Genomic DNA, 13489 nt, shown 5'->3' with positions numbered 1-13489 from the left:
AGTTATTATTTCCGAAATACTGAGATAGAAAAATCTACATTTTGTCTGGTCAACGGGGCAAAAATGGCTTTATCCTAAAGGGGTTAAAGATCTATACATTATGCAAACATTGAAAGCAAAGGTTAAAACACTGTTAGTTGCAACTTACCAATCTTTTGTTAAGGAGAAAGTAGATGAATTTGAAATGGCTTAGTGAATGTCAGTGAATATAATTAATATATAAAATATTTAGCCATTACCTTTCCCTATATAATATACTACTACTACTCTACTAATACTACTACTACTACTACTACTACTACTACCACTTCCACCACTACTACTACTACTACTACTACTACTATTACTACTACTACTACTACTACTACTACTACTACTACTACTACTACTACTAATAATAATAATAATAATAATAATAATATGAATGATTATAAATCACTCAAAGCTTTGTGGTCTACTGTATATAAAATGCAGCTTCATAAGTTTTTTTTCTTCCTTCATTTTGTATATATTAAACATTTATTAATTAATTATATATTTGCTTTAAAATGTCTTCTTTTTTAATTTAGTTTTGCAGTATATCAATATAATACTTGTGTTCACTTTATTTAAAAATTATAGTGTCCATATCTAAAGAAATGATATATGCAGGTTTGTGATCTAACAAATTATACATAGAAATTGAGTTGTTGAGTATACAAAAATAAACCTTTTGAGTTGTTTAAAATTTAGAATCACTTCCATTTAAAATGTAAAATTAATGTAATGCTTTTCACAATTTAAACTGTAATCATATAACAAAATTATTAAATGTTATAATTAAAACAATGTTTTGGTTTTCCACTATACATCTCCAGCAAAACGTGAAAATTGTCAAATAGAAACCAGTCTGAAGCTAGCCATATAGTAATTTACACAAATGTATTACGGCTTCGTACAATCTCAGCGTAGTATGGACACGTAATATGGCACCCTTAGACTTCCATATGTCTCTACTTTATCTCTGTATGCATCAGATTTCATACAAGGGCGTACAGATGTTATTTCTGTCAGCGTAGGTATAAATCCAACAAAAAAATATTGTTGGATGCCTTATTATGGAGATATTCTTTTCTACAAGGAACACTGTATGGCAGCACATGGTGTGTTTACTGCTTCATAGTACAGTCTCCATGCCCGCAGCTCTGTCATGTACATTTTCCATGACCTGTTAGGGCACATTCACACGTGGCAGAATTGCTGTTGAATTCCGCTGCGGACAGTCCGCAGTGGAATTCTGCAGCAGCCGTTTTTTACATTTGTTTCTATACATTTTTAGGAAACCTAGTTCAGACGTTGCAGAAAATAACTGTGCAGAAATCAGGCTGCGGTGCAGAATTTCCCCTCCGCAGCATGCTCAGGACGTTGCGGGGAAGAAGCGGAATTTCACTGCAGATTTCAGCCTTTGCAATGCAAAAACTGAAATCTGTGGCAAGTCCGCTGTGATATCTGCAACGTCTGAATTACCTGTCAAATATGTAAATGTTGGTGCAGATTCGTTGCGTAATTGCCCCAAATCTGCACCAACATTTGCAGCGGAAATATTCTGCCATATCTTAACGTGCCCTTAGACACTTTTGTCTTCCTCATATAACTTTTGATTTGACTTATTTTGCGCCAGAATTTTGTGCCAGTTTTTTGTCACATTTTTGTCACACATTGGCGTATTTTAAGCCATGCCTCATTTAGGAAGCCATGCCCCTTTCCCACTTTTAAAAAGTGTCTGGTGAGGTGCAAACATCAAAACTGCACCAATTTACGCCAAAATATTGCACTTTTTCCACAGTTTTTAGACCCAGACAAAGTAGAAAATCTGCCCCATTGCTTCCAGATATTTGAGATTTTATTTGCCTACTTGTTTTTGAGTGTTTGAATACTTTGGTTTTACTAATGGCCACTTTTACTTATATTTCTTTTGTTATAAAATATATGATACCTGTCTTTTTTCTTTCTTTCTTTTTTTCTTTCTTTGCCAAGCAGATATTATTTTAAATTTCCGAACAACCTATGTCAGCAAGTCGGGCCAAGTTATATTTAAAGCAAGATCTATTTGTATCCACTATGTTACAACTTGGTTCGTCATTGACTTAATTGCTGCTCTTCCCTTTGATCTCCTTTATGCTTTTAATGTCACTGTGGTAAGTAGTTAACATTTCTTGTCTAGAACTAAACACCAGCATGCAGGGTTCTGATCCTTAACTATGTTGTTAGGTTTATGAATTTGAAATATTAATTTAGTATTTTAATTACATTTTATATATAAATTCCTTTTAAAAAAATGTATTGCTCTGATTCATCACATATAGTCCACTATAATTCTTTTCCGTTCTTCTAATACAATTTGACACTTACCAATGCTTCACTTTATCTTCTCCCTTTCACCATACCTTTAGATGCATATCCCATGCCTTTATGTTTGTATCTTCTTACCCTAGGTGACCTATGAATCAGCTACATTTTATACATGCAGGATTTAAAATTTGCTGCTTGTGGTCTCTTACAATATGTATTCTGAATTTAATTCTCTAAGCATTTGAATCCCAAATCCTAGATACAATACATGTTGCTGTGAAATATTGGTCCACATTATCATATTTTTTTTTACCTCAGCAATATTTTTATTGCTCATGCTTCGAGCAGCATATATTTTAATACATTTTTTAAGGGCAATTTGACTTACAGTTATAGCCAGTCTAGACATGGCAGGTCTGCTTAGCTATAATTACTGTCACATCAAATACTGTAGTAAAAAAAATGCACAAAATTAATATGAAGGTAGAATTATTCTTTATACAGTTTATCATGTTTCAACTATTTTTATATACATAAATACCAAGAGAATGGCACAAATATATTTTTAATATGTGTATCTATTTCTAGAGGCCTTCTATGGGAAGATCATTCACGATTTACAGAGATTTTTTTCTACTCTTTGTCACTTTGGAGCTCATTGAAACTTGCTGCACAATGTTTATTGCATGATTTTTACTGCCCAGAAGTGCTATTTACCTATTTACATAGGGTTTTGTCCTTCTATGTTCTGGCAAAATATACAAATTCTGATTTTATATCTAATCTTTTAGGGCACATTCAGACGTGGCAGAATTGCTGTTGAATTCCGCTGCGGACAGTCCACAGTGGAATTCTGCAGCAGCCGTTTTTTACAATTGCTTTCTATACATTTTTAGGAAATTTAGTTCAGACGTTGCGGAAAATAACTGTGCAGAATTTTGGCTGCGGTGCGGTGCAGCACGCTCATTATGTTGTGAAGAAGAAGCGGAATTTCACTGCGGATTTCAGCCTTTGCAATGCAAAAACTGAAATCTGTGGCAAGTCTGCTGTGATATCTGCAACATCTGAATTACCTGTCAAATATGCAAATATTGGAGAAGATTCGTTGCGTAATTGCCCCGAATCTGCACCAACATTTGCAGCGGAAAAATTCTGCCACGTCTGAACATGGCCTTATACAATTTCATTGAGTTGTTATCATTTGTGTATATTAATCTTTATAAAGAATAATTTAGCGTATTATATAGCACCTGCAGATGAGTGATCATTTACAGTACCACCTTCCACTCACCCACTCTCACTCTGAAACCCAACTAAATAATACAAAGAGCTACACATTAAAATAAAAAAAATAGCACCCTTATTGCTTTATAGAAAGTGGAAAAGAACAATTTCAATGATTGTCTATTCATTAACAGTCTGAATGAATATTTAGTATTTACAGGGAATAACCCATTTCAAACATTTATGGCATATCCCTAGAATTTGCCATAAATGTCAAATAGGAGGGCGTACTACATCTGGGACTCCTACCTATCAGGAAATCAGGAGACCCCTGATCTGCATATCGCCAGATTAAGGCTGCCAATGTAGACTAAATAGAATAAGGCTGAGGTCTTTCCATAAATAACATAGACTTAAATAGAGTGACAACCCTTCCAGTCTGTGTCTGAATGCAGCATGGAGAAACAAAGGTTCGGGGTCCCTCAGAGGTGGGGCCTCGATCTATCTGACATTTATGGAATATCTTGCTGATATGTTATAAATTTGATGGGAAAACCCGTTTAAAGGACGTAAGAATGTAAGGCTTCAGCTTCTCCTGGCTGGAAGTGATGGCTGAATAAAGATAACAGGAAAATATTGTGATTAATAAAGAAACTAAATGTAAAATATTTTAAGTTTAGATTATTTCAATTTTGATTGGGACTGCTCTTAAAGTAAATCAATTAACTTATCTATTACTAGCCCATGATCTTGTACCTGTCACGTATATTTTATTACGGATTTAGTAACTTTCCTTAAAAATTGTCCCCTATGTTATGTTGAGGTCAGCATGGTGCCGAAATCAGCATCTTTAATCCTCATTTTCAGTGCTTGGTTTTTAAACCATGATGGGTACCAAGACACACTATCTGATAGGATTATTTTAGAAAGTAGGCAATGATTCTAGAATCATTCTAGAACTTACTCATATACCTCAATACAATTTGAGATGTGCATAAAATTTTAAAACAATATTAAATTCACAAAATCTTGCACTAATAAACAAGGCACATATTATAACAACAGCAGTGGCGTAACTACCGCCGTAGCAGCAGTAGCGGCTGCTACGGGGCCCGCGGCATGAGGGGGCCCGTGTCGCCCGCCGGCACGGGCCCCGACCATGGCCGCAGGCTCCACTAGCAGCCGCTATGGCTGCTACAGCGGGACGCCACTGAACAGTACGGCAGAGCAGGGAGGTATCTCCCCGCTCTGCCATTAAACAAAAGACATGTATCCCCTATCCACAGGATAGGGGATACATGTGTAATCGCTGGCAGCGATAGGGAGAACGGGGGACTGAAAGTCCCCTGACGTTCTCTATCACAAACCTCGGACTTCCGGGGTCTGTGTCGGCAGCTTCGGAGAAATGAATGGAGCGCCGGTCGCGCTTCTGCGCATGCGTGACCAGCGCTCCTTTCATTTTTAGTGAACTGCCGACACAGACCCCGGAAGTCCGAGTTTAGTCATGGAGAACATCAGGGGACTTTCAGTCCCCTTTTCTCCTTATCGCTGCCAGCGATTACACATGTATCCCCTATCCTGTGGATAGGGGATACATGTCTTTTATTAGGACACATTGTAGGTCGCATTTTTTTGGGAGGGGGGGGACGCTGTATAGCGTTCCCTACAGGGGGGGGGACGCTGTATGGCATTCCCTACAGGGGGGGGACGCTGTATGGCGTTCCCTACAGGGGGGACGACGCTGTATGGCGTTCCCTACAGGGGGGAGACGCTGTATGGCGTTCCCTACAGGGACGACGACGCTGTATGGCGTTCCCTACAGGGGGGGGGCTGTATGGTGTTCCCTACGGGGGGACGCTGTATGGCGTTCCCTACAGGGGGGATGACGCTGTATGGCATTCCCTACGGGGGGGGCTGTATGGCCTTCCCTACAGGGGGGACGACGCTGTATGGCGTTCCCTACAGGGAGGGTGGCTGTATGGCGTTCCCTACAGGGGGGGCTGTATGGCGTTCCCTACAGGGGGGGCTGTATGGCGTTCCCTACAGACCCCCCCTGTAGGGAACGCCATACAGACTCCCTGTAGGTAACGCCATACAGTCCCCCTGTAGATAACGCCAGACAGCCCCCTCTGTAGGGAACGCCATACAGACCCCCGTAGATAACGCCATACAGTCCCCCCTCTAGATAACGCATACAGCCCCCTCTGTAGTTAGCGCCATACAGTCCCCCATGTAGATAGCGCCATACAGTCCCCCTGTAGATAGCGCCATACAGCCCGCCCCTGTAGATAGCGCCATACAGCCCGCCCCTGTAGATAGTGCCATACAGCCCCCCCTGTAGGGAACGCCATACAGTCCCCCCCTGTAGGGAACGCCATACACCCCCCCTGTAGGGAACGCCATACAACCCCCCCGTAGATAACGCCATACAGCCCCCCGTAGATAACGCCATACAGCCCCCTCTGTAGATAGCGCCATACAGCCCCATCTGTAGATATCTACAAAGGGGGCTGTATGGCGTTATCTACAGGGGGGCTGTATGGCGTTATCAAAAGGGGGGGTTTGTAAAAAAGGCACTATCTACAAGGGGGGGTTGTGTGACACCCAGGGGAGGGGGGGGCCCAGTCAAAAGTAAGTTTGCTATGGGGCCCAGTCTTTCCTAGTTACGCCCCTGAACAACAGCTAATAGCATGTCAACTCCAGTAAGTGAATCAGGCCCATTATAAGATGATCCTTTTTATCATGCAGTTAACCTGGATGTACAATCAACAACATTTCTATGCTCTACAAAATAGATTGTTTTAATAGATTGTTCATGTGAAATGTTTTAATTTACCTTAATTTAACGAAATAATTTTGCAAAACGGTTCTCTAATTTTGCCATACAAGAAAAATCTCATAATTCTATATTTATGATCTTGTATTGAAATGATGGTGCAAAAAAATGTGATATGAGGCTTTGTTTACAGTGAATGTGTATTTTTTTTTTAAGCCAAAACGACCAATGGGTCCAAAAAGAAAAGAAGTATAAGTTTTCCTTTTATATATCTTCCGTTTAAAATCTATAAATGTAGCAAAACGGCACTATATGCACAAGGCCTAAATTAAATCTTCATGCTGCAAGCAGACATTGCAACTCCCTGCTTTAATTATTACTCCTTCTAGTAAAAACTTTGAACTGACAATATTAGAAATACATAAACCAAATAGACTTTAAATAAAATCACATTTCAAGAAACTATAAAAAGAAATGGAAAAAAATACAGAACCAATTTTGACATTATTAGTACAAATGATGCCAGAACACATTATAAGTACAAAACTTTATCAATAAGTAAATAAAAAATTTAGCCATGATTTGTAAGATAAATAAACTTCTTTTTGAGATATTAAAGCCAACACTTTTTGAAAAAGCATTTTATTTTTCTTTATTTTTTTACACTGCTTCCCGTGCTGCCTTCTATCAATGACGTTGGCATATGCCCACAAAAGGACAACCTGGTACGCACCAAGGAATGAATGCCAAATGTTAGTCTTTATCTCTCCACTTTATACCAAAAGGGCCTATCATTTTCTATAAGCATCTGCATTCTGTTCTTACAATCATCAGGGTTGGCATTTAGTAACTTCTATTCCAAATTTCATTTTTTTTTTTATTCGTATTTTAAAAATGTTCTCTCAGCTCATGAAAAATAAAAAATGTAACCAGATCTATATCATTTTAAGTTAACTTTGATTTAACCTTTTTCCATTTTGTAATTTTTTTTTCAATATATTTTTTCAAATAGTTAAAGAATATTTTATTTATGCGTATAACCAATTTTATATGCTGCGGTAATACACAGTCATTAGAGATTATATTGTAGGTTTATGAAATCATTGTTCCACTATTATCATAGTTTAGATAATATTTGATTGATACAAATTTAAATTGCACCAACACGTAAAAATAAATATAGATCACCATTAGTTAGGCATTATAAACAAAATGATTAATCATTAAATAATCATCAATTAAACAACCAAATTATGTTAAAAATAATCAGATAATTTATTATTATTTTAAAGGGTAACTTCATCTATAGAGTGCTATTCCATGTTGTGTTTTAGTGTTAGGGAGACCTCAAAAAATATTTAGGTGACTCAATAGTAAGAATGTGATTTTATCTCTATCACCACCACAAATCATGCAGACACAGACACTAAAAATGTTTACATTTTCAAAAACTCCCAGAAATACATCACATTTTTGTTAATATGGAGTTACCCTATACCTCAGTGTATAGAAAATGTCATTAAAATCCCAAAAGCTATTTTAGTATATTTGAAAAGTTTCAAGTTTAGGTCAAAGTCAGATTGTGCTTAAAAAATGTTCTAAACTCAGCTAAATGAAGATAAATAGGCATTTTCTTGTATATACAGATGTAGCAAAATTTAACTTGACTCTGATATTGCTGCAGTGTGATATCACACAACAAAAGCCATTGAAAGCCATTGAAAAACTCGTTAAAGTTTATTGCCACAATGTATTTAACGTGTTAAGAGTCAAGTTAAAGATTGCTACATCTGTATGCTATGTATTAGTTAATAGCATGTATACAGGCTTAATAGAAGGTTCAAACCATTTCTTGTTTTGTCACTTTTATTCCATTGTTAGTTGCTTCATGTCTCCTGCCATTTCATTGTGTTGTTTCCTAAATATCTTGTTAGTTTCCGGTTAATTCAATACCCTGTATGTGCTAATTTGAGGCTTTGTTCACACTGGCATCATGGCTTCCATGAATAACAGAGCTAAGATAGCTATGCTGGATCTATTTGCAAACATTTACCCATGAACCCTGATGGCCCTTACTGACTTATCATGGGGTTCATCAAGTTTCTGTTGGGGTTCTGGTATGTTAGATGGCATGTATAATGGTTCAGACTGCACTGTTCTTGCAGTCAAAAATACAAGAATCCATGAGGGACACAGAGGGAACAGAGCCTAAGCAATATACGGAATGCATTTTAAAAATGAATGTTATAATATAAACGCTTTATTATCAAAGAATAGTTAAAAATAGTCTTAATGTATAATCAATAAATTACTAAATGAAAAATCATGTTTTATTACTAACAGTGTGTTATTTGTCCATTGTTGTATTCTTCGTAGCTCATTATTTCTATACTAAAATAGAAGAAAAACCTTACTTAAATTTATTTGACTTGTTTCATTTAAATTGAATTTCAAAATCAAATGCTGCTTTTTTTTTATTTTTTACTACTCAACTAGCTGCAAGAATATAGAGACAGTTCTGTATAGAGAGCACATAGTCATTTGTTAACATGATTACTGTGATTACTCTGTAGGTTTCTCTTGTTCACCTTTTGAAAACCATAAGATTATTACGGCTTCTACGGCTTCTTCAGAAGTTGGATCGCTATTCCCAGCATAGCACTATAGTTCTTACTTTACTCATGTCCATGTTTGCCCTTTTGGCTCATTGGATGGCTTGCATTTGGTATGTCATTGGCAAAATGGAAATGGAAGAAAATAACCCCCTCACCTGGGACATAGGTAAGACACATTCAAATATAAATCTACTGTAATATTGAAATTATGCCTTAAATTAAATGAATGCACTTTTTTTTAATTTAAACATATCCTGTCATCGTCCTATGTGTGCAAAATTATGGGTGTGTTTCACATATCTATGAAAGATGACAAATATTTTGTATATATAAATTTCTACTCAGTTTTCTACTGAAACTGAAAAAGAAAAGTTCTTTGTGTCATTGACTGTAAAACTGCAACATGTTCTATTTAACTTGCAACCTAATGTGAACTTGTAGTTCAGTCTTCTTTAAGTCCTCATGCACATGGCTGAATTATGGCTCCTTACAATTTCCAAGTTGTACCTTTCCAAATATGACCATACTGTACCTCCGATTTCCTCTGAGACCATATGGTGTTTTTTTCGGTCCGATTACATATGAATCCAAAAGAAAAATAATCCTGCTTTGTTTCAGCAGGTACCATATTATGGAGGCATTGCTTCTATGGGAGAATATCTCTATAACAGGGCTCGGTACAGAGGCACTATACAAAAGCACATGGCGGCACAATGCAGAGTACAGAGCAGGGACAGTATGGAACAGGGACACAGCGTGTACCTCTGTACCGGCTCCTTGCTCATGGTTCTGCCATTTGCATGAGACTTCTTTTAGTAAAATGTGATGATAAAAAAAAGGTTCACATTCTTTATTCTACTAAGTCTCCAAGGCTAGGAAATGTTTGAATGTGTTGCCCCTGCACAGCTTACTGGTCCTTCATTAATAATTATTCTAATATTAGGAAATATTATATGTTAATTTTGATTGCCCCCAGGTACCGTATCTACACTAAATTACTTTAGCCCCACAACATCTTTATAGACCTCACACTATTCATGATTATGTAAACCATGATCATGATCATGTAAACAGTAATAAATTAAAACTCCTAATACAAACATTATCTGGGTACCCAAAATATCAAAATAGAAAATCTGTATATATTTTTTTTGTTTTAATAATTTTTGTTAGATATTGTTATACGTGTGATACCAGAAAAGGTTAAATGAAGTTTAGTAAGGCTTCAAGGACAAAAGTTATTGAAGTCCATTCTTTACATTTGCCCAGTTAGTGGGCCTCTTCAGAATATCCCTTCAATTGAGCATTTGAATTGTGAAATACCATGTCATGACATAAAATCTGGTTACATTTCCCATAGTAACAGATCACATTTCATGCCCCTTTAAACAGTTGATCGGCTGTGGTGCTGAGAATCGGACCCCCACTGATTAGATAGTGATAGGCATGCCATCAATTTTCTTGCTCCACATAACTCTTTTAAGAACTGGAAACTGAGCTATGATTGGTTGAACCAGGCCAGTTTTGATAAATGTGGCCCCTAATACATAAAATCATATCTCCTTAAATGGAACACTTACTAGTGAGTTTCAAACAGTCACTGGAAGCAACAGCAGCACAAGTACTGTTCATAGGAAGCTTCATGGATAGGTTTCCATGACCAAGCAGTTGGACACACGCTAGAATTTGCCATGAGCAATGCCAAGTGTCAGTTGGGATGGGGAGGTGTGTGAAGTTGATTCTGGCTAAATGGACATACATTTTTCTCAGCTATGTGCCAAAATCTATAAGACAGAGTAAGGGTTATGATTACAATAAAGGTGGGCTAACTCAATATTAATTCCCATAGATTTGAGAATTTTAAACAAGTACATATGGATTTAAACTTTGGCCTTCTCATGTATATAATTTAGTAGAAAATAAACAATTAGTAAAAAGGAACAAATACAGATCAATTTATTTTCTGCTAAAACCATTTCTTACTGAATGGCTCTGAATAATTCCTTATCATATGAGAATCTATAGAGCTGGTTAATACCTACTAAGTTCATTAAATAATTGTCAAAATGATTCGCTGTTCCCTGACATCACCTCAAAGGCTACCTATTCTTCCTAGATTTGGCAGTACACAAAAAGTATATTAAACATTGTATTCTAGATAATGAATACATTTTTCTATTAATTAATTAAACCAGTTGATGATATCCTGGTCCTCTTCTAAGGAACCAAGGATGACTTTGTTCATTTTATGGGTTCTTAATATAAATGAGATTGTTTGAGATTCATGACAATTGCAGACTTTTGGTGTCTTTTTTAGCTCTTCTAGCTAGTATAAGATTATAAGAGTATATTATAAATAAAGATTCTTCCGAGGTGTGATAGATTTTATCTGGGCCATTTGAATCAAGGCAATCCTAAGGGCTAGAATATGAATTCAGGTATGCAATCTCTTTTTTAGAATGTTTTGTAAGAGTTGCATAAACTTCTGGCCTTCTCTCTTTTGCATACTGTCATGACTCTAGGGGTATGTGAACCGACTAGGCCGCTCCCCCACAGCAGAGTAGCAGCTGGCAAAAACATAGTCAATGTAAGTCTTTAGAACTGGAGTACCTGTATAGAAGTTCTGACAGACACGTGGCGTAGCAGACACTATGGAGTACACAGATGACACTTGGCATGGCAGATGACGCTTCCCGTGGCAGATTGCGCTTGGCGTGATAGACAACACTTAGCAAGGCAGATAACGCTTGGCGTGACAGAGGACACATGACACAGAAGATGAACTTGACTCCAACACTAGACTTCACTCAGGAACAAACACAATTACAGGAAACGGCATACGGGTACGCTAGGAACAGGATACAACTAAAGGAACAATTGCTAATGAACATGGGTGAACAAAACAACGCTCAGGCAAGGAGAGGAAGGGCAGAGCTCTTTTTATAGTCCAGGGTGTAAAGGGATTGACTGGGTAACTAAACACAGGTGTGCTCGCTGGCCCTTTAATGGCAGGAGTGAGGACACCGAGGGGAGCTACAGCCGCGTGTGCCAGTGTTTTTGAAGAGGGAGACGCCGGCATGAAGAATGTGTTCTGCGGTCGCGGCTGCTGGTAAGTAGGACATGCCGGCGGTCAGCGACCTCAGGCACAACAGTACCCCCCCTTTCGCCCCATATTCTTAGGTCCAGAGAATAAGAGGAACTTCTTCATGAGAGCTGGGGCATTGATTTTCTTATCTGGCTCCCAAGACCTCTCCTCAGGATCAAACGCTTTCCAGTCCACCAGATAAAAAAAGTCCTTCCCCCTACCCTTTTGGAGTAAAGGATTTACTTCACCTCAAAGAAGTCAGAAGAGCCACTGGGAGCAACAGTAGAACCGGGAAATTTGCTGTAACGGTTTAGGACTACAGGCTTTAAGAGGGACCCATGGAACGAGTTGGGGATTTTGAGAGCAGGATGCAGCCTAAGCTTATATGAGCCAGTCAAATGACACATTGTTACACATCATATACACACAGATATATAGCATAATATAGGTGTGTGTTCTGTGAGACCTGCAGAGAGTTCTACTTTGTGGTAACAGGGTGAGCGATGAAAATGCACGAAAGGATCTTAAGATTCTGCCAGCGCTGCCCACCAGAAGGCTACAGGAGCACCCGTCTCTCACCTATTGACTCCGTACAGCCAGGAGCCTGAGAAACATCAGAGGCAGATTGGCTTTCCTGACCATTTTACGGCACCATTGAGGATCATGCCATTTCTTAAAAATCTGTTAAGAACACCAGATAAAGAATCGGGCCGATACCTCAGGCTAAAGACTCCACCACCACCAGCATCAACATCTGCAGCCACCACTTGCTCAGCAAGGGAGGAACATCAGGTACCAAAACCCACCATAACATCAGGAGAGGTCCAGATCACTTCCCCATTGGCCAGGAGACCATCTGCCTGGGAGCTGCCAGCAAGAGCTGCAGCCACCATATGCGCAGCAAGGGAAGAACATCAGGTGCCAAAACCCACCATAACATCAGGACAAGCAAGGAATGCCTTTGTGGCTGGAAATTATCTACAAGAGAATTGGACAATACGATATACAAGACTAGATGAAGCCTGGGAAGTGATGTATTAGCGGCTATTTAATCAAGCTAATTAGACACGGCACACATGCTCCAGAGGAAGCCGGAAGGGCAAAACCCATGCTTTTTATCTTTTCGATGTGTTTAAGAATCTTTCTTTTCGAAAGATGTTGCAAGTGTTGAAAGGTGTTGCACTATATTTCTCTGCTGGCGATATAGGCTTTTTATCCTGCCAGAAGAATCGACGTCGGGAGACTGACAGCAGCTCTCTGGAACTACAGGAGCAAGAAGAACCATCTGCACCCATCTGCACCCACACTGTATCATAGATTGTCTATTGGATATAGACTGGGAGAGAGTGTTCCCACTGACTATACTTTGGACAGTTTATCCAGTGCCGTTTGAGCGGTAAAATCTTATGTGTTTTTTCAGTATATTATTGGGGTGTTAACAGATTTCACCTGATATTT

The 13489-nt window shown here is 38.3% G+C and overlaps 1 protein-coding gene across 4 annotated transcripts in view; it reads left to right on the top strand.

The window, feature by feature from the left end:
* KCNH8 (potassium voltage-gated channel subfamily H member 8) overlaps positions 1 to 13489 on the top strand; it is a 362579-nt gene that overhangs the window by 230664 nt on the left and 118426 nt on the right. For all 4 annotated transcript variants that reach the window (XM_075827220.1, XM_075827218.1, XM_075827219.1 and 1 more), the window contains exons 6-7: positions 2020 to 2177; positions 8905 to 9112. In XM_075827220.1, coding sequence (XP_075683335.1) covers positions 2020 to 2177; positions 8905 to 9112 — 366 coding nt within the window. The remainder of the gene's footprint in view (positions 1 to 2019; positions 2178 to 8904; positions 9113 to 13489) is intronic.

Source organism: Rhinoderma darwinii, chromosome 5, assembly GCF_050947455.1.
Source record: "Rhinoderma darwinii isolate aRhiDar2 chromosome 5, aRhiDar2.hap1, whole genome shotgun sequence".
NCBI lineage: Eukaryota > Metazoa > Chordata > Amphibia > Anura > Rhinodermatidae > Rhinoderma > Rhinoderma darwinii.
The sequence above is the reverse complement of the archived record's forward strand: the minus strand, read 5'-3'. Positions and strand labels throughout refer to the sequence as shown.